The sequence below is a fragment of the Carcharhinus amblyrhynchos genome, chromosome 18 (genome assembly GCF_965287045.1).
Source record: "Carcharhinus amblyrhynchos chromosome 18, sCarAmb.v2.hapA, whole genome shotgun sequence".
Classification (NCBI taxonomy): Eukaryota; Metazoa; Chordata; class Chondrichthyes; order Carcharhiniformes; family Carcharhinidae; genus Carcharhinus; species Carcharhinus amblyrhynchos.
This window is the reverse complement of record NC_137341.1, coordinates 50,148,386-50,167,995: the sequence shown is the minus strand read 5'-3', so window position 1 is coordinate 50,167,995 and position 19,610 is coordinate 50,148,386. Positions and strand designations below refer to the sequence as shown.

The 19,610-nt window shown below is 43.0% G+C and overlaps 1 protein-coding gene across 4 annotated transcripts; it reads left to right on the top strand.

Annotated features, from left to right (window-relative positions):
• Positions 1 to 270: 270 nt before the first annotated feature.
• lyrm1 (LYR motif containing 1) lies at positions 271 to 19,595 on the top strand. Of its 4 annotated transcripts, none has more exons than XM_080206993.1 (6): positions 271 to 360; positions 11,910 to 12,068; positions 16,290 to 16,350; positions 16,439 to 16,470; positions 18,442 to 18,551; positions 19,056 to 19,586. In XM_080206993.1, the coding sequence occupies exons 2-6, from the start codon at positions 11,910 to 11,912 to the stop codon at positions 19,201 to 19,203; spliced, it is 510 nt and encodes a 169-aa protein (XP_080063119.1). In that variant the 5' UTR covers positions 271 to 360; the 3' UTR covers positions 19,204 to 19,586. The 4 variants fall into 4 exon arrangements, with proteins under 4 accessions (XP_080063119.1, XP_080063118.1, XP_080063120.1 ...); XM_080206992.1 differs by lacking the exon at positions 271 to 360 and adding an exon at positions 794 to 895; XM_080206994.1 differs by lacking the exon at positions 271 to 360 and adding an exon at positions 794 to 895 and having other exon boundaries at positions 18,442 to 19,175.
• The last annotated feature ends 15 nt before the right edge of the window (positions 19,596 to 19,610 follow it).

The window sequence follows — 19,610 nt, the reverse complement described above, 5'->3', positions numbered from 1 at the left end:
ACACCTGAGCGGCGCATGCGCCCACCCCGGGGTCCCGTTTCGCCCCCCCCCCCAAAAACCCCAACCGACGGGTCGTCATCTTCGATGGAGGTGCGCATGCGCGGTGAGTCCCGGCGTCAAGACTTCCGATCCCCCCTTCGCGGGATGCGAGGTTTGCACATGCGCATTAGTCGAGCCTCCAACGGCGGTGGAGGGGGCGAGGAATCTGAGGTGCGCGTGCGCAATGCGATCCTTCGGTGGGATAATGAAGTACGCGTGCGCAATGCAAACCTTCGTTGGGAGAGTGAGGTGCGCGTGCGCAGCAGGCACCGGAGCTGCCAATAATTGCAGCTCTGACGAGGGGTCGTCCAGATTCGAAAGGTTGGCTCTATTCTCTTCTGGTGTTGTCAGACTTCTTACTCTATTCTCCCCTTACAGATGCTGTCAGAGCTGCTGAGGTTTTCCAGCCTTCTGTTTTCTTGTTTAATAGTTCAGCATCCGCAGTGTTTTGCTTTTAACACCGATAATTGTGGTGGGGGAGAAACGTAAGATTCTCGTGCGCAATTGGATCTGTGGAGTGTGTGCGTGTGCGCACTAGAATCTGGCGACGGACATGGCGGGGAGGAGAGGTGCGCGTGCGCAATTTGGAGCCACGGAGAGGGACGCATACGCGCACCCTGGGGCCGTGGGGAGGTGCGCGTGCGCGCTGAAACAGGAATGGGCGGGAGATGTGAGGTGCGCATGGTTCAAATCTGCGCGCGCTGGAATGGTGCTGGGGAGGGATTTGCGCATGCGTAGTGGTCGGGCTGTTGTCTTATCGTCCCCCTTCAGGCTGAGTACGAACCGCCGCCTCGGTTCAACATATTCGGCTTGTTTCTAAATCTGCGGCCCTGGGGCGCAACCGGCAACCTGGCAGGTTAATCTCATTCTTTATTTAAATTGAATGAAACGCGGCTGAATGTCTGGACAGCGACTAATGCTTCACCTGAGAGGCCAGGCTACGGGAGAAGCGAACCCAAGTGTTGTGGCTTCTGTTTTTAACACCACTGATAAAGCTGAGTGTGCCTTTAAATTCAGGGTTTATCCACCCCGCCCCAGGAGCTACCTGACTGTACTCGGGCCTGAATGAGACTAAAACAACCCACACCCAGTGTTTAAATCATGATTCATAAACGAAATGCTGCAAAAGCTCAAGAATCAGACAGCACTTTGGAGAAAGAATCAGACAGCACTTTGATGGAGAAAGAATCAGAGTTAACCACACCCTTAACTCTGATATACTTGGGGAAGCTAATAAAGTAAAGGTAATGGGTGGGGTAGTGGTTAGCACTGTTCCCTCATAGTGCCAGGGACCCGGGTTCGATTCTGGCCTCAGGTCACTGTATGTGGACTTTGTACATTCTTCCCAACTCTGCATGGGTTTCCTCTGGTTGCTCCGGTTTCCTCCCATAGTCTGAAAGGCGTGCTGGTTAGGTATATTGGCCATGCTATATTGATGTGTATGTCCAAAGATGTTGGTTAGGTGGATTTGTGGGACAAATGTGTGGGATGAGGTGGGGAGTAGGCCTGGAAAAGTAGTTAAAGTAGAAGTTTGTTTATTTATTAGTCACAAGTAGACTTACATTAACACTCAGTCAAGTTACTGAGAAAATCTCCAAGTCACCACACACCAGTGCCTGTTTGGGCACACAGAGGAAGAATTTGGCATAGCCAATCCACTTTGCCTGCATATCTTTGGAATGTAGGGGGAAACTGAAGCACCTGGAGGAAACCCACACAGACTTGGGGAGAATGTGCAAAGTCCACATACAGTAACCCAAGCTGCGAATTGAACCAAGGTCCCTGGTGCTGCAAGGCAGTAGTGCTAACTGCCATGCCACCAAAAAATTGCTCTCTTGGAGGGTTGGTGCAAACCTGATGGGCGGCTCCTGCACTATGGATTGTATGATTACACCCAGGATCATAGGGACCTTGGGGAGTTTATTCACAGGTCCCTGAAGGGGGTAGTTAAGGTGATTAAGAAGGCATATGGGGTTCTTGCCTTTTATTAGCTGAGATATCGACTACAAGAGCAGGAAAGTATCGGTTAGGTTACAACTGGTGTACTGTGTGCAGTTCGGGTTATCAGAAGGATGCAAAGGAGATTTACCAGGATGCTGCCTGGGTTGGAGGGTTTGAGCTAAAATAATTTGATAGGCTGGGGCTGTTTTCCTTGGAGCTACAAAGGTTGAGAGGGGGTCTGAAAGAAATTTGGTTATGAGGGGCTTAGGGTGGATAGGAAATCCTTTGCCTATTATTAGAAGGGTCAGTAACCAGGGAGTGTAGATTTATGGTAAGGAGTGTAGGCTAAGATGGGCATTGCGGAAAAACACTTTCTCCCATGGTGGTGGGAGTCTGAAGCTCACTGCCTAAAAGGGCAATTGAGTCAGAAGCTCTTGTAAATCTTAAGTATTTAAATATTCGCTTGCACTGCTATAGCCTCCATTTAGGCCACATGTTGGAAAATTCTGATTAGTCAGATCTTTGACTGGCGTGGACGTGATTGGCCAAGTGGCCTCCTGCTGTGCTGTAAATACCCATGAATCTAAAAGCATAGGAGCACTAGGCCATTCAGCCCACCGAGCTTGCTTTGTCATTCAGTATGAACAGATTCCAGCATATGCAGTAATTTGCTTTCACCGGGATACTGTATGCTTTATTAGCTGTTCGCTCAACCTGTCCTGCCACCTTCAATGATTTATGCACAAATACACCCAAATCCCTTGCTTCTCCATCCGCTTTAGAGTTGTATGTTTTTGTTTTCTATTGCATCTTTGTGATCTTTCTACCAAAATGAATCCTTTTACATTTTTCTGCATTGAACTTCAACTATCATCTGTTCACCCATTTCACCAACTTGTCTGTCCTTTTGAAGTTCTACATTGCCACCCTCATGGTTCACAATGCTTCCGAGTTTTATTTCATGTGCAAACTTTAAAATTGTGCCCTGTACCAAAGACTATGTTATTAATATGTATCATAAGAACATAAGAACATAAGAAATAGGAGCAGGAGTAGGCCATCTGGCCCTTCGAGCCTGCCCCGCCATTCAATAAGATCATGGCTGATCTGTCGTGGCTCAGTTCCACTTTCCCGCCCTCTCCCCATAACCCTTAATCCCCTCTCTTATCAAAAACCCATCAACCCGCTTCTTAAAAATATTTAGCGAGGCAGCCTCCACCACTTCAACGGGCAGAGAATTCCAGAGATTCACCACCCTTTGAGTGAAGAAGTTCCTCCTCAACTCCGTTCTGAACCGCCCCCCCTTTATCTTGAGGCTGTGCCCCCTAGTCCTACTGTCTTTTTTGAGCGGGAAGAGTCTTTCCACCTCTATCCTATCCATCCCATTCATCATCTTATACGTCTCAATGAGATCTCCCCTCATTCTTCTAAACTCTAACGAGTACAAGCCTAGTTTATTCAGCCTCTCCTCATAGCTCAACCCCCTCAACTCCGGTATCAGCCTAGTAAACCTCCTCTGCACTCCCTCCAAGGCCAAAATATCCTTGCGCAGGTGCGGCGCCCAAAACTGCACACAGTACTCCAGCTGCGGCCTCACCAATGCCCTATACAGCTGCAGCAAGACCTCCCTACTTTTATATTCAATCCCCCTCGCTATGAAGGCCAGCATCCCATTCGCCTTCCTGACCACCTGCTGCACCTGCAGGCTGGGTTTTTGCGACTCATGCACAAGGACCCCGAGGTCCCTCTGCACCGTCGCCTGCTGCAGTTTTTCGCCACGTAAGTAATAGTCCTTCCTACCATTCTTCCTACCAAAGTGGACCACCTCACACTTGCCAACATTAAATTCCAATTGCCATTTCCTGGCCCATTCGCCCAGCCTATCTAGATCCTTCTGCAGACTCTCCACACCCTCCACACAATTTGCCTTTCCCCCAATCTTGGTGTCATCAGCAAATTTCGACACCCTACACTCGGTTCCCTCCTCCAGATCATCTATATAAATGGTAAATAGCTGAGGCCCCAGCACCGACCCCTGGGGCACCCCACTAGTCACCAACCGCCAATCCGAATAGCACCCATTGACCCCCACTCTCTGCCTCCTATTTGACAACCAATCCTCTATCCACGCTAACACCCTACCCCCAACTCCATGTCCTCTGACCTTCTGCAGTAACCTCTTGTGAGGTACCTTATCAAACGCCTTCTGAAAATCCAGAAAGACCACATCCACCGGCTCTCCTCTATCCACCGCCCTAGACACATCCTCATAGAACTCCAGTAAATTTGTCAGACACGACTTCCCTTTAATGAAACCGTGTTGCGTCTGCCCTATCAAGCAATTCCCTTCAAGATGCCTCAGTACTGAAAACCTTACTCGAACATGAAAAGCATCCATTAACCACTATCCTCTGTTCCCTATCACTCAAGTCAACTCCATATCCATGTTGTTACCGTCCCTTTTATTTCTTGAACTGTAATTTTGCTTAACAGTCTGTGTCGTATTTTATCAAATGCCTTTTCCATGCACACCCACATCAACAATATTGCACTCCTCAACCTTCTCTGTTACCTCTTCAAGATTTTCCCTAAAGAAATTTATGCTGGCTTTACTTACTTAACCTGCATTTGTCCATGTGATTTTCGTTATTTCCCAAATTATTATTTCTAGAATTTTCCCCATCACTGCAGTTAAACTGACTGGTCAGTAATTGTTGGGCTTATATTTATTCCCTTTTTTTGAAGAAGGATGTAATGTTTGCAGTTCTCCAGGACCACAGACAGTACCTCTTCAATCTTCATTCTCACTTCTTTGGATACATCTCATTCGGTCCAGATGCCTGATCAACTTTTATGCATATTTAGCCTATTCAATGCCAGGGTCTTTTCAACTTTAAGCCCATTTATTGTCTGATTTTCTTTGTCTTTTATCATGGCCAAGGTAGTTTCATCTTCCTTTGTAAAGATAGATGCAAAGTGGGAGGCGATGACCTTGTGGTATAATTGCTAGACTATGAATCCAGAAAATCAGCCAATATTCTGGGGACCCGGGAAGGAAATCTGCTGTCCTTACCTGATCAGACTACATGTGGTTGACTGTCATCTGCCTTCCAAGGGTAACCAGGGATGGGCAATAAATGCTGGCCAGCCAGTGACACCCATGTCCCATGAATGAATAAAAGAAAAAACATTAATTTAGTACCTCAGCTATGCTTTCTGCCCCCATGTCTCCCATCCCTAGTCTGCTTTTACCACCCTTTTACTACTTATGTGCCTGGAGTAGACTTTGGTTTTACTTTGCTGCCAGCTCCCAGTCTCTCTTCGTACTCTCTTTGCTTCTCTTATTTGCTTTTTAACCTCTCCTCTGGACCTTTTTTATTCAGCCTGATTTTCAATTGTATTTTCTACCTGACATTTGTCATTAGCACTTTTGCTTCATGATTTTAAATTCTATCTCCTCCTTCATCCAGAATTTGTTTACTCCATCTTTCCCTTTTGAGGGAGTATATCTTGCCTGTGCCTAAATCATCTCCTCTTTGAAGATAGTCCATTGGTCAACTACCATCTTCCTCCCAACCTTTGACTCCAATTTATTCAACCCAGATCCTTTCTTGCCCTATTGAAGTTGGTTTTCTCCCAGTTAATTATTCTTACTCTGGACTGTTCTTTCCCATTGTCCACCTAAAACACATGATACAATGATCACTGACCCCTAAGTATTCGCTTACTGACATTTGATCTACTTGGCCAAATCATTTCCAAAACCCGTGTCAACCAGTGCCTCCTTCCTCATTGGACTGGAAACACACAGCTGAAGAAAACTTTCCTGAATATACTCTAGGAACCCTTGTCCCTCTCTGCCCTTTACAGTACAATTGGTGAAGACTATGGCCGACTGTGGCAAAGTCTGCAAGACATAGCAGGCTACATGATGAAGGCAGACAAAATCGCTGACTCCAATGTATCCCTCCCCCATGATCTCAGTGTATTTTGTGCCCTTTTTGATCAAGAGGTCAGCAGGAGGACGCCCTTCATCTCGGAGGCCTTGGACCAACCTAAGAACGTAAGAACTAGGAGCAGGAGTAGGCCATCTAGCCCTTCGAGCCTGCCCCACCATTCAATAAGATCATGGCTGATCTGAAGTGGCTAAGTTCCACTTTCCCGCTTTCTCCCCATATAATCCCCGCTTAATCCCCTTGCCTACCAAAAACCTATCTACCCGTGTCTTAAATATATTTAGCAAGGTAGCCTCCACCACTTCAACGGGCAGAGAATTCCAGAGATTCACCACCCTTTGAGTGAAGAAGTTCCTCCTCAACTCTGTTCTAAACTGCCCCCCCTTATCTTGAGGCTGTGCCCTCTAGTCCTGCTGTCCTTTCTGAGCAGGAAGAACCTCTCCACCTCTACCCTATCCATCCCTTTCATCATTTTATACGTCTTAATGAGATCTCCCCTCATCCTTCTAAACTCTGAGTACAAGCCCAGTCTATTCAGCCTCTCCTCATAGCTCAATCCCCTCAACTCCGTTATCAGCCTAGTGAACCTCCTCTGCACTCCCTCCAAGGCCAAAATATCCTTGCGCAAGTGCGGTAACCAAAACTGCACACAGTACTCCAGCTGCGGCCTCACCAGTGCCCTGTACAGTTGCAGCAAGACCTCCCTACTTTTATATTCAATCCCCCTTGCTATGAAGGCCAGCATCCCATTTGCCTTCCTCACCACCTGCTGCACCTGTAGGCTGGGTTTTTGCGACTCATGCACAAGGACCCCCAGGTCCCTCTGCACCATAGCATGCTGCAGGTTTTCGCCCTGTAAGTAGTAGTCCTTCTTACTATTATTCCTACCAAAGTGGACAACTTCACACTTGCCAACATTGAATTCCATCTGCCAGGTCCTCGCCCACTCGCTCAACCTATCTAGATCCCTCTGTAGACTTTCTATACCCTCCGCACAATTTGCTGTTCCACTTATCTTTGTGTCATCAGCAAATTTCGACACCTTACACTCGGCTCTCTCCTCCAGATCATCTATATAAATGGTAAATAGCTGAGGCCCCAGCACCGATCCCTGGGGCACTCCACTAGTCACCAACTGCCAATCCGAATAGCACCCATTGACACCCACTCTCTGCCTCCTATTTGACAGCCAATCCCCTATCCACGCTAACACCCTACCCCCAACTCCATGCCCCCTAACCTTCCGTAACAACCTTTTGTGCGGCACCTTATCAAACGTCTTCTGAAAATTGAGAAACACCACATCCACTGGTTCCCCTCTATCCACCGCACTAGACACATCCTCATAGAATTCCAATAAATTCATCAGACACGACTTCCCCTTAACGAAACCGTGCTGCGTCTGCTCTATCAAACAATTCTTCTCAAGATGGCTCGCTTTTTTTTCCCATTGCTGATGTCACAGCCTTCTCAAAAGTCAACCCAGCAACTCACTCAGTGGGGAACCCAGATGAGCACTCAGATCCTGCATGGATCAGCTAGCGGGGATATTAGCAGATATCTTCAACCTCTCTTTACATCAATCTGAGGTCCCTACCTGCTTCAAGAGGAGGATCATCGTCCTGGTACCAAAGAAAAACCAGGCAGTGTGTCTTAGTGACTATCGTACGGTGGCTCTGACATCCATCATTATGAAGTGCTTTGAAAGGCTAGTCATGACACAAATCAATTCCTGCCTCCTAGGCTGCCTGGATCCGCTATAGTTTGCCTATCAATGCAACAGGTCCCCAGCAGACACCAACTTCCTCGCCTTACACTCAAACCTGGAACACCTAGATAACAAAGACACTTATGTCAGACTCCTATTCATTGGACTACAGCTCAGCCTATAACACCCTTATTCCTATGAGACTCATCTCCAAACTTTATGGCCCAGGGCTAGATCCTGAACTTCCTAACCCACAGACTGCAGTCAGTAAGGATAGGTGACAACACCTCCTCCATAATCGTCCTCAACACCGGGTGCCATGCATGGCTGTGTCCTCAGCCCTTTACTCCTAATACACCTCAGATTATATGGCCAAATTCCCCTCCAACTTGATTTTCACATTTGCTGATGACACCACCATTGTGGGTCAGATCTCAAACAATGACGAGACACAGTACGGGAAAGAGATAGAAAATCTGGTGAACTGTTGCAACGACAATAATCTCTCCCTCAGTGTCACCAAAATGAAGGAGATGATCATCGACTTTAAGAAGCAAGTGGAGGGCGTGCCCCTGTCTAAATCTGAGGATGAAGTAGAAATCGTTGGTAGCTTCAAGATTTTAGGTGTCCAGACCATGAACAACCTGTTCTGGTCTGTCTGTGCAGACACTATTGTTACGAAAACCCATCAATGCCTCTATTTTCTCAGGAGACTAAGAAGATTTTGCATATCCACTACAGTTCTCACCAACTTCTACAAATGCACTACAGAAGGCATTCTTTCCATTTGTATCACAGCTTGGTATGGCTCCTGCTCTGTTCAAGAGCGCAATAAAATACAAAGGGTTGTGAACAAAAGTCAGTTCATCACTCAAACCAGCCTCCCATCCATTGACTCTATCTACACTTCCTGCTGCCTCAGAAAAGCAGCCAGCATAATCAAGGACTCTCTGCATTCCAGACATACACTCTTTCACCTTCTTTCATCAGGAAAAACATACAAAAATTTGAGGACGCTTACCAGCCAAGTCAAGAACAGCTTCCCTGCTGCTATTTGAATGGCCCTACCTCGCATTAAGTTGATTTTTCTCTATTCTCTAGCTATGATTGTAACATTACATTCTGCACTCTTTCCCTATGTACGGTCTGTGTCGCATGCAAGAATCAATACTTTTCACTGTATGCTAACACGTGACAAAAATCTAATCAAATTATCCCAGTCTATGTTTGGATAATTGAAGCCCCCCCATTATAAATACTGTATAAATTATGCACATCTCTGCAAATTTGTTCCTTTCCATTCTTATCACTAGTTGGTGACATATGGATTACACTGGGCAATGGAATTCCACCTTTTTGTTCCTGATCTCTCACCAAATAGATTCTGTTCATGATCCCTCTGGGACATCCTTTTTTTCCAGCATTGCAATATTCTCCTTTATCAATACCATCAGCCCCCTTTGCTTCCTTTCCTTTCTTCATGAACACCTTCAGTAGGATTCTCCAGCCATGTGTGCCCCAAGACCAGAAATTCCCACTCAAGCTAAATGGTCTGCCAAATTCTCTGTCTGACCTGTTATGATGAGACAGGAGAATTCTGGCTCTTATATCCTGCGATATTTAAATCCATTCTTTGAGTTAGTTTTCTGTTATAGCCACAACATCGTATTTTTAAGACTGTACCATATACTGCTAATTACATGGGAGATGATTTAACATTTTTGACAATGGCTTCATTGTTCCTCTTGAGCCAGTAAACTTGATAAATTTAAAAGAACCAGATATGGCCACTTTTGGTTGATCAGCAATGATTCGCAATTGTATGGCATCTTTAACAAAAGAAATGTCTCCATGAAAGACAGAAACAGATGTCAAGTCTTCAAAGGGAGAAATTTGTAATGACTTTTTATGATAGATAGATGTGGAACAACATAGAACACTACAGCACAAACAAGCCCTTTGGCTCACTAGTTGCACCGACCACTTCTATACCTACTAAGCCATAGACCTATCTATAACCCCCAATTCCATTAGATCCCATATACTCATCCAGAAGTCTTTTAAAAGACCCCAGCGAGTTCACCTCCACCACCACCGACGGCAGCTGATTCCATTCACTCACCACCCTCTGAGTGAAAAACTTACCCCTAACATCTCCTCTGTACTTGCTTCCCTGCACCTTAAATCTGTGTCCTCTCATAGCTACCATTTCAGCCCTGGGAATCCACCCTATCTATTCCTCTCAACATCTTATAAACCTGTATCAGGTCGCCTCTCAACCTTTGTCTCTCCAGGGAGAAGAGTCCCAGCTCCCTCAACCTATCTTCATAAGGCATGCCTCCCAATCCAGGCAACATCCTTGTAAATCTCCTCTGCACCCTTTCAATAGCTTCCACGTCCTTCCTGTAGTGCGGCGACCAGAACTGCGCACAGTACTCCAAGTGGGGTCTGACAAGGGTCTTATAAAGTTGCAGCATTACGTCCCGACTCCTAAACTCAATCCCTCGATTAATGAAGGCCAGTACACCATATGCGTTCTTGACCACATCTTCCACCTGTGAGGTCGATTTAAGAGTCCTATGGACCCAGACCCCAAGATCCCTCTGCTCTTCAACACAGCTAAGACTCCTACCCTTGATATTGTATTCCTTCATCCCATTGGTCCTGCCAGAATGGACCACTACACATTTATCTGCGTTGAAGTCCATCTGCCACTTCTCCGCCCAGTCTTGCATCCTATCTATGTCCCGCTGCAACTTCTGACATCCCTCCAGACCATCCACAACACCACCAACCTTCGTATTGTCTGCGAACTTACTAACCCATCCCTCCACTTCCTCATCCAGGTCATTTATGAAAATGACAAACAGCAAGGGTCCTAGAACAGATCCCTGGGGCACTCCACTGGTTACCGACCTCCATGCAGAAAAAGACCCATCCACAACCACTCTCTGCCTTCTGCAGGCAAGCCAGTTCTGGATCCACAAGGCCAAAGCCCCCTGGATCCCATGCCCTCTCACCTTCTCAAGAAGTCTTGCATGGGGGACCTTATCACAGCTTTGACAAAGGATCATCTGGACTCGAAGCGTCAGCTCTTTTCTCTCCTTACAGATGGTGCCAGACCTCCTGAGATTTTCCAGCGTTTTCTCTTTTGGTTTCGGATTCCAGCATCTGCAGTAATTTGCTTTTATTTTATGAGGGGAGCATAGAGCAGCAGGAGTAGAATAGAGAAGCATGTAGTGGTTCATATATGACTTCCAATTTCGGGTGGTAATGGTGGAGTTGATGGGTGAGCAGGATTTTATAAAAAATAAGAAATGTGTGGCAGATTTGAAATTGGGAGATTTTGGTGGATGAAAGGCCAGGATTCAAGCCTTGGATAAACAAAGTCTCGACTAGACAAAGTTGTGGGAATGATGGAATCAATGATAAGGAAACTCATGGGCAGCACAGTAGCACAGTGGTTAGTATTGTTGCTTCACAGCCCCAGGGACCTGGGTTCAATTCCTGGCTTGGGTCACTGTCTGAAGTTTGCACATTCTCCTCTTGTCTGTGTGGGTTTCCTCCCATAGTCCCAAGATGTATGGATTAGGTTGATTGGCCATGCTAAATTACTCCTTAGAGTCCTGAAATGCATAGGTTAGAGGGATTAGTGGGTAAATATGTAGAGATATGGGGTAGGGCCTGGTGGGATTGTGGTCAGTTCAGACTTAATGGGCCAAATGGCCTCTTTCTGCACTGTAAGGTTTATATGATTCATGCTTTATTGAAAGAATCATTGACAGAGGCAATTATGGGATCAATGTGGAGATGTGGGAGCTGGGTGTTAGTAGCATACTGTGTTTACATAAAATGTCAGGGGTGGTTGGAAGGAAGCATATCCTAGATAACTTGGGCAAAATTTCTTGGATGAAGGGTGAACAATTATATTCCAAAGAATTTACTTCTAGTCTTATAAAACTAATATGTATAATGACATTCAGCAGCCATTTTCAATATTCAGTTTTTATTTTCCTGTTTCCTGCAACCATGTGCAGAGAAATATTTTAGCTTAAATATTGTTTGCTTATTTGATGATACTGGAATGTAACTTGTGTGGTCTGACGGAGTTACTAATTACATAGAGTATAACCACTGATATAAACCAGTTAGCACAATTGGTTACGTGCCTGTCTGAACTTTGACCTGCCCCTTTTCATCTAACTTTCAGCATAATCTCTGAAATTATTACTGCAGCTTCATTGATTGTCTCTTCATTTCAATAGATGATAGTGGCAACAAGATGTGAGGTGCTTGGTCTTTATCGAAGAATCTTCAGAATAGCAAGGACATGGCAGTCACTGTCAGACGTAACAGAAGACACTTTGAAAGAAAGGGACTACATTATTACAGAAGCCAGAACATTGTTCAGAAAAAATAAAAATGCAAGTCACAATGTTTTAATTTATTGCATTTTTGTGGGGAAAATATGTAATCAAGATGTTTATTAGCAACTTAACAGATAATGTTGTCATTGGTGCCTCTTCAGACAAAATCAAAAGCATCACCTTGCTCAGTCTTCAATTTCTATTTATTGAGATATTTTTGTTTTAAACCAAAGTGCTGACAAAAATCAGTGGAGTTAGTTGGAAGAAGTTATTTAACCTGGTCACAAAGTGTTACTTCTGTCACAGATTTTAATTTCATATTTAGTCTCAATTCTTTTCTAAAGGCAGTTCTGACATGATGGCTTCAGAACTGTTGCGATTAATATAAATTGCTAAATGCAATGCTCCAGATTGAAATTTAAGAAGACGCTGTAAATACTCAGGTCAGACAGTATCTGTTGACAGAGTTAACATTTCAGGCCAATGATCTTTCATCCAAACTTGGAAAAGTTAGAGGTGTAATAGGTTTTGATCAAGATATTTCAACCAATGCCCTGTTAAGACTTTTTATCATTTAATCTATTTTGTCTTCCACAGATCTTTGTTTTGTTACTTGTCCCACCCATCCCTTGGTCTCTGCTTTTCCCCAACTTTGATGAAACATCATTGACCAATACATTGGCCAGAATTCTCTGACCTCGCTTGCGGCTGGGATTCTCCAGTCATACTGCAGTGAATAGAGATTTGGCTGAGTGTCAAATTCTCCCTTCTAGTTGACAGCGGTAGCAGGGTAGCGTAACTGGAGAATTCCAGTCATTAACTCTGTTCTCAGTCAACAGATGCTGCCTGACCTGCTGAATATTTTCAGCATTCTGTTTTTATTTTGGATTTCCAGAATCCACGGTATTTTGCTTGAATGTCAGTTTGAACTGGCAAGTATTGCTGTACTTACTTAGGACGGACATTTTAAAATTTTATCTCTGGAACTTTTATTTTTTTTTAAACAATAAAGTCGATGTACTAAATGAGCCGTTGCATCTGTCTTCACTAGAAAAGTGGTTGCTGTAGTAAAGGAAGAATCATAGAATCCCTGTGGTGCAGAAGGAGGCCATTTGGCTCATCAAGTCTGCATCGACCACAATCCCATCCAAGCCCTATCCACACAACCCCATTTAATAAGAACCAGGAGTAGGCCATCTGCCCTCTCGATGCTGCTCTGCCATTCAATAAGATCATGGCTGATCTTTTTTATTTTTTATTTACTCTGCAAGTCTCCTGACACTAGGGGACAATTTAGCATTGCCAGTCCACCTAACCTGCACATCTTTGGACTGAGAGAGAAAACCAGAGCCCCTGGAAGAAACCCACGCAGACATGGGGAGAATGTGCAAACTCCAGTGACCCAAGGCCGAAAATGAACCCAGGTCCCTGGCACTGTGAGGCAACAATGCTAACCACTGTGGCACCCTAGAGGCAATAGCGATATTGACAAGGATAAAAAGGAAGTACTTCAAATGTTGGCGATCCTCAGAGCAGAAAAGTCACCAGGTTCAGATGTGATATCTCCTGGATTACTAAGGGAAGTAAAGGTGAGAAATTGTGGAGACTGGCTACAATCTTCCAGTGCTCCTTGGATATGGAGATCATGGCAGAGAACTAACTTGCTGCATATGGTACACCCCTGCTTAGAAAAGAGGAGAATGGTCAACAGTTGATGGATCGATCCATCAGTTTAATGTTGGTGGTATGGTAACTTTTAAAGATAATCTGGGATAGAATTGGCACCTAGGAAAGTATAAAGTAATGAATGAAAATCATCATACAATGGACTTGTTAGAAAAAAGTAATGCCCATGAGATTAAAGGGACTGTAGCAGCATAAGTACAAATGGGCCAATGTGAAGTAGTGAGTTGTTTCTCAGACTGAAGGGAGGTATATATACTGTTGTATTCCTGAGGGGTCAGTATTAGTAAAGATGCCCTTTTTGATATGATATATATTTTGGATTTGGATATAAATGGCATCAATAGAAATAAGGTATGCATTTAAGTGGGTTTAATTTAGTGATTCTGTGTAAAAAGGGTAATTCTAGTTAGATTCAGCTTACCAAATCTGCTCCACCAACAACTAGCACTAAAGATGGGTTAACCCTATTTTCTTACAGGGGTTCCAGAATACAGAATATTAAGAGATCTCAAAGCATCACCCAAATATAACCTGAAAAGTGGTAAGACTTTAGGCCTCATTTATCTTCCCAAGCAGTACATTCCAGAAAGCCACCACCCTCTGAATAAAAAAAGCCTTTTCTCAAATCCCTTCTGAATCTACTGACCTTTATCCTAAAGCAATGCCCTCCCCAGTGAAGGGGAACAACTGCTCCCTACTCGCCCTATCCGGGACTCATATAGTCTTATACACCTCAATCATGTCCCTGAGGACAACCCAAAAGAGAAGTACTTGTGCATCACCCTCAATACTTGGTGCTCTCTCACACACGAATAACCTCCCCCCTCCAGTTCCCAAAGGGCCTGAACATCTCCCTTGTTAACCATTACCACGCTAGGCATTTACAGAATATGTAGGGGTTCTACCAAATGCAGTACACAAGCACCCCCCTCCCTCATGCCCCCTCTTTACCTCCGAGTTTCTCAAACCCTCTTTTTGTTTTTTTCTCTCACCACACAAATACACCCTCATCCACCACTCCACACAAAAAAAGACTAACATGAATAAAAATGGAAAAGTTCCAGGGAACAAGAAGACAAGCAACAATATAAGGGCAAGGCCTTGCCCTTATTGGCAACAAAGGTTAGATGTGAGCCAAACAAGAAGTGGCAGAGTAAAAAGGAAAGGGGACATGTCCTTTCTGTATCCCACCCCAAAAATCTAGTTAGATTCACAGAAAACCATAGAAAATTACAGCTCAGAAACAGGCCTTTTGGCCCTTGTCTGTGCCAAACCATTTTTTGCCTAGTCCCACTGACCTGCACTTGGACCATATCTCCCCACACCCCTCTCATCCATGAACCCGTCCAAGTTTTTCTTAAATGTTAAAAGTGACCCCGCATTTATGTTAGACAAAGATATTTTTTGTACGTTAGATTTTGATCCATTCAAACTCTGCTTCTGCTGTGCTTAGAGAAGTTTACAGCTTGAAAAGTAAACATGAGGTTAGAGAAATAATGAGCCATTGCTTAGCAACCAGGGACACCTTTAGGGCAGGAACGCTTTCTGAATATACTTTTAGCTGAATTCCTAGCAGTTGGTTATGGGAAGCTTAGCAACCAGCGACACCTTTAGGGCAGGAACGCTTTCTGAATATACATTTAGCTGAATTCCTAGCAGTTGGTTATGGGAAGCTAGAGAGGGAACATTTCTCTCAGCTTTGCTCGAAGAAAAGCTGTACCATGGAGTAATGGTTAAGGAAACGAGTCCAGAAATCTAAAGGATGACTGGTTAAGGAAACTAGAGAAATGAAGTTTTCAGGAAGCATGTAGTAAACTGAGGCAGGGTACTGTTCAGTAGAGCCACAAATAAAGCTGAAAAGGAGTTGCCTAGTCAGAAGCCAAAAATATATCAAAAGTGGTTCTAAGATTTGTGATATGTTACTACAATTTGAGAGATATTTGAAATAAAAGGGTGGGAATCGGTGGCTGAATCCAAACATTTATGTATGTTAAAGCATTTAAGACAAAGGAAGCCTTGAAGGAGAGGTTGAAAACCTAGAGCTTGATTCCTTATCAAAACAGTGGAGCGGAAGCTTTGTCTGAAAGGATAGTTGGGAACCTGGAGCTGGATTCTTAATGAAAGAAGATTTTTAAAGCGTGATTTTTTTTTGGGAGTGGAGTTTGGGAACGCTTGAGACAATCATCTGGAAGGATTGTGAGAAGATCGGTTAAGTGGTATCAGCCATTTGGTTCCATAGTGGGGTGTTATTTTTGAAAACTGGTATACATTTGTGAACCTGGGGGCAGTAAAGGAGTCTTCTTGTATTATAATCAAACTTTTTATGTTTAATAAACGTTTTTTTTCTTGTTGTTAAAAACTAATTAGCTGTCCTGTGATTCTCTTCCTCCTCTTCTTAAATAATTAAAACCTTTATGATGTTCTGAGTCAGGGTTCCATTCTGGGACCTTCCTGTCTACCAGTAACATCAACTGGGATTGTAACATCCCTCTGACCTACCTAATTATTTCTAGAGTTTTCTTTTGTGGTAAGATATGTTATATGCTTTCGTTTTTACTCATGAGCTGTGGTATTAATAAACTTATTTTGTAGTTAACAGATGTAGAAGCAATTAAGATGTGCATACAGGAATGCCAAGCAAGGATAGAAATTGGTAAGAATTTTAAAACTCTACCAGTGTTTTACTGTAATTTCATAACAGGTATAACATTTGGTTTTTAAATTGGTTATTGCTTTTGCAGGACTACATTACAAAATTCCTTATCCAAGACCAGTAAGTTACCGCCTTTATATTATAAACATGTTGTAAAATGTTTGCTCTTAAGTTTTACTTACATTGAGCACTGACCTGTCTCCTATTAACACATTCTACTATCTTACCTTCATGCCAATATCAGTACCTTAACACTTCCTTTGTCTTGTGCCCTAAGCAGCTTTGTCAGATCTTTAGTTCACACCAATCATTGACATGCTACTTTGCCCCAGAAAAACCATCACATTCACTCTGAGGAAGATTTGTATGGACACAAAACATTTCTCTCTTCACAGATGCTGAGACTTTGAAGCATTTTCTGTCTTTATTTATGTTGTAAAACTGGTTTGTTAAATAGATCAATGAAGTTAATTATCACATTGCTGAACATTTAGTATGAGCCACTAAATAACTAAGCATTGTCTTTAGAATTTCCTTTGCTAACCTTGCAGTTAGAAACAAAGAAAAACATCTGTTGATTACAACTGGAATTGACCAGGATTGTTTTTACACACAGTTAGTATCTAATTATCCTGAACACTGCAATTTAATGGAGAAATATCTATTTGCAATATAGTATGTAACTATCCTCCGCTGAATGCATTTTGATGGAGAAGTTGCTTCTATCAGGACAAATGGAGATGGGACAAATTGCTGTAGTTTTCCTTGTAAGTTCTGTGTTTCCAAGAAACTCCTTTGAAATTGACTCTATAATGTACTATTTAAATACACTCTGAGCAAGTCGATTTTGTTTGCTGTGCAGTTAGTTAGTAAATCAGTGTTGAAGCCTGAAGTTAATTTATTACTCACAAGTAAGTTTACACTAACACTGCAATGAAATTACTGTGAAATTCCCCTAGTCGCCACAGACTGGTGCCTGTTTGGGTCAGTGCACCTAACCAGCATATCTTTCAGACTGTGGGAGGAAACTGAAGCACCTGGAGGAGATCCAAGCAGACATGAGAAGAATGTGCAAACACCACACAAACAGTGACCCAAGCCAGGAATCGAACCCAGGTCCCTGGTGCTGTGAGGCAGCAGTGCTAGTCACCATATCTGCCATAAGTCCCATTCTGCCTCCAGCTCGTTGAACACAGTGATGTGAATACTGATATGTGTTGGTGCTAAACCTCTGAATCTCCTTCTAAGCGTATACTTTTGTTCCTTTGTCGCAAATTTTTAAATAATGATATGGATAGGATTGTAGTGCAATGTGTTTTATCGTGTATACAATATACATCAATTAGAGAGCATTGTCCTGAAAATCTATGCACTTGAACAATTTGCTTTCCATGTACAAATTTGCATAAGAACCCTAAGACAATGAGGGTGCACATCTGAGCAGAAAGAAAACAATTGTCAACAACAAATCACTTACCTCATTAAGTTCTACATGTGATCCTAAAGGCTTATAGTACCTCAGATCTTTGTTGTCATAGCTTCAATTCCCAGCACAGAAACTCAGTTCATTAGGATTGTTGTTTTACAGCTATACAGTTGTTTCAAGAACATTGACTTAAGTGCTGACATTGACTGATAATCAAACACACTGAATCAGAATGCTACCCTTTTCTGTTCAGGCTTGTGCAATGATAAGGAAATGGTGATTTGAAATAAAATAAAAAGTATTTTATCAAATGCAGGATTGAAGAGAGCTGTAAAAATGGGAATATATTTTTGATTAAATTTGCTGATGTTGTGCTTTCAGAAGGAAGAAACTGTGTTTTAACAGAGTATGGGTCAAAAATGAGCTATAATGCTGTAACCTCAATTTTCTGACCTTTTGCTCCTGTTGAATAAGGGGAACACTGGATGTACTATTATCCCTTAATTCCATGTGCTTATGTGCCAAATGTATCAGTCAAAATGCTGAATTGAAAAACATGCAGCTGTGTAGTACATAAAACGGACAAGATTATTGTGACTATGATCTACTTTTTGAAATACAGTTTCATCTCAATATACCTTTAACTTGCTCCATATTATCTACAGATTCATTTACCTCCAATGGGGCTTGCTGATAAAAAAGGACGCAAGTTTAGAATGCAAGAAAGACTGAGAAAAATTGCCAAACCGGTGTATCTACAATCACATGAAGAAATGTAATGATGACTGTGGTCAAAAACCCTTAAAACTATTTTCTTTGATCACGTAAACATAAGTTGTTATTTAATTGGTTCACATTGTATCTCTGTTATAAAATTTCTGTTATGAAAAGAAAACAGCTTCCAGCAAACTGTTTGAATTAGGAAGTTCATACGTTATAGGACTAGCCTGGGAGAGAATTATTTGAATATAGTTCATTGCAGAATATTTTCAATACCAAAAACATTTTGAAAAATGGGCCAAATATCACGTTCCTATGCTATACTATGGGCTTTGCCTCAGCATCTTTGGGTTTATGTTCCTGTTGCATGTATGTTATATAATAATACAGTGGGAAAATTCAGATGGCACTAAGGATTTTCGCAGTGTTTGTGGGTCAACCTCTTTAAGGTTAAATTTTTGTGCAAAATATACTTTAAAAGTGCATATTGCATCACAATATAGTATTTGCCTGACTTTGCTTTTCCTTCCCTCCTTGCCTTATTTTTATTCACTTTCAGGGAATTAGCATCGTTGATAATACCAGCATTTTATCCATCCTTGGTTGACCTTCAGAATGTGACGGACGGCGTTCTGTTTGAGCAGTTGCAGATTGACTGGTCACAGACTCGGTGGTTAAGGTGCACCCACAATGCTGTGAGGTGCTGAAGGCCTTAGAGCACTACCAGCAGTTGCCATCACTCCCGGTTGCGGTGCCAGCAATGGAGAGCTGCTGGTGGGTTATCTGCCCAACTAGGAACTTGATTGTTGGGAGACCTGAGACTGCCCAGATAAGTGCTTGAGTGCACTTAAACAGTGTTGGGCTTTTCAGAGAGAAGCATTTCAGAGCTCCACTGTTTCTCCAACTCGGGGAGGGGACAGGGGGAGCATTGCACAAGCTAAATTCCGCTGAATCCATTATTATGGTCTTCAGAATTTTGTCAAACATCCATCTTTTTCCATGACTTCTGTCAAACATTAATCATTTTAATATTTTGTTATCAAAGATAAATCAGTGTTGCTTTGTATCTGAGTAAATGAACTGTGTGCAAAAAAAATTTTGACATAAAATTATT

Bases quoted from the DNA above. Each gene is read 5' to 3' on its own strand.
- lyrm1 (XM_080206993.1), top strand. From the start codon at position 11,910: ATGATAGTGGCAACAAGATGTGAGGTGCTTGGTCTTTATCGAAGAATC. The intron at 12,069-16,289 runs GCAAGTCACAAT...CTTATTTTGTAG, and splicing joins TGTTCAGAAAAAATAAAAAT to TTAACAGATGTAGAAGCAAT. The intron at 18,552-19,055 runs GTAATGATGACT...ATTCACTTTCAG, and splicing joins CTACAATCACATGAAGAAAT to GGAATTAGCATCGTTGATAA.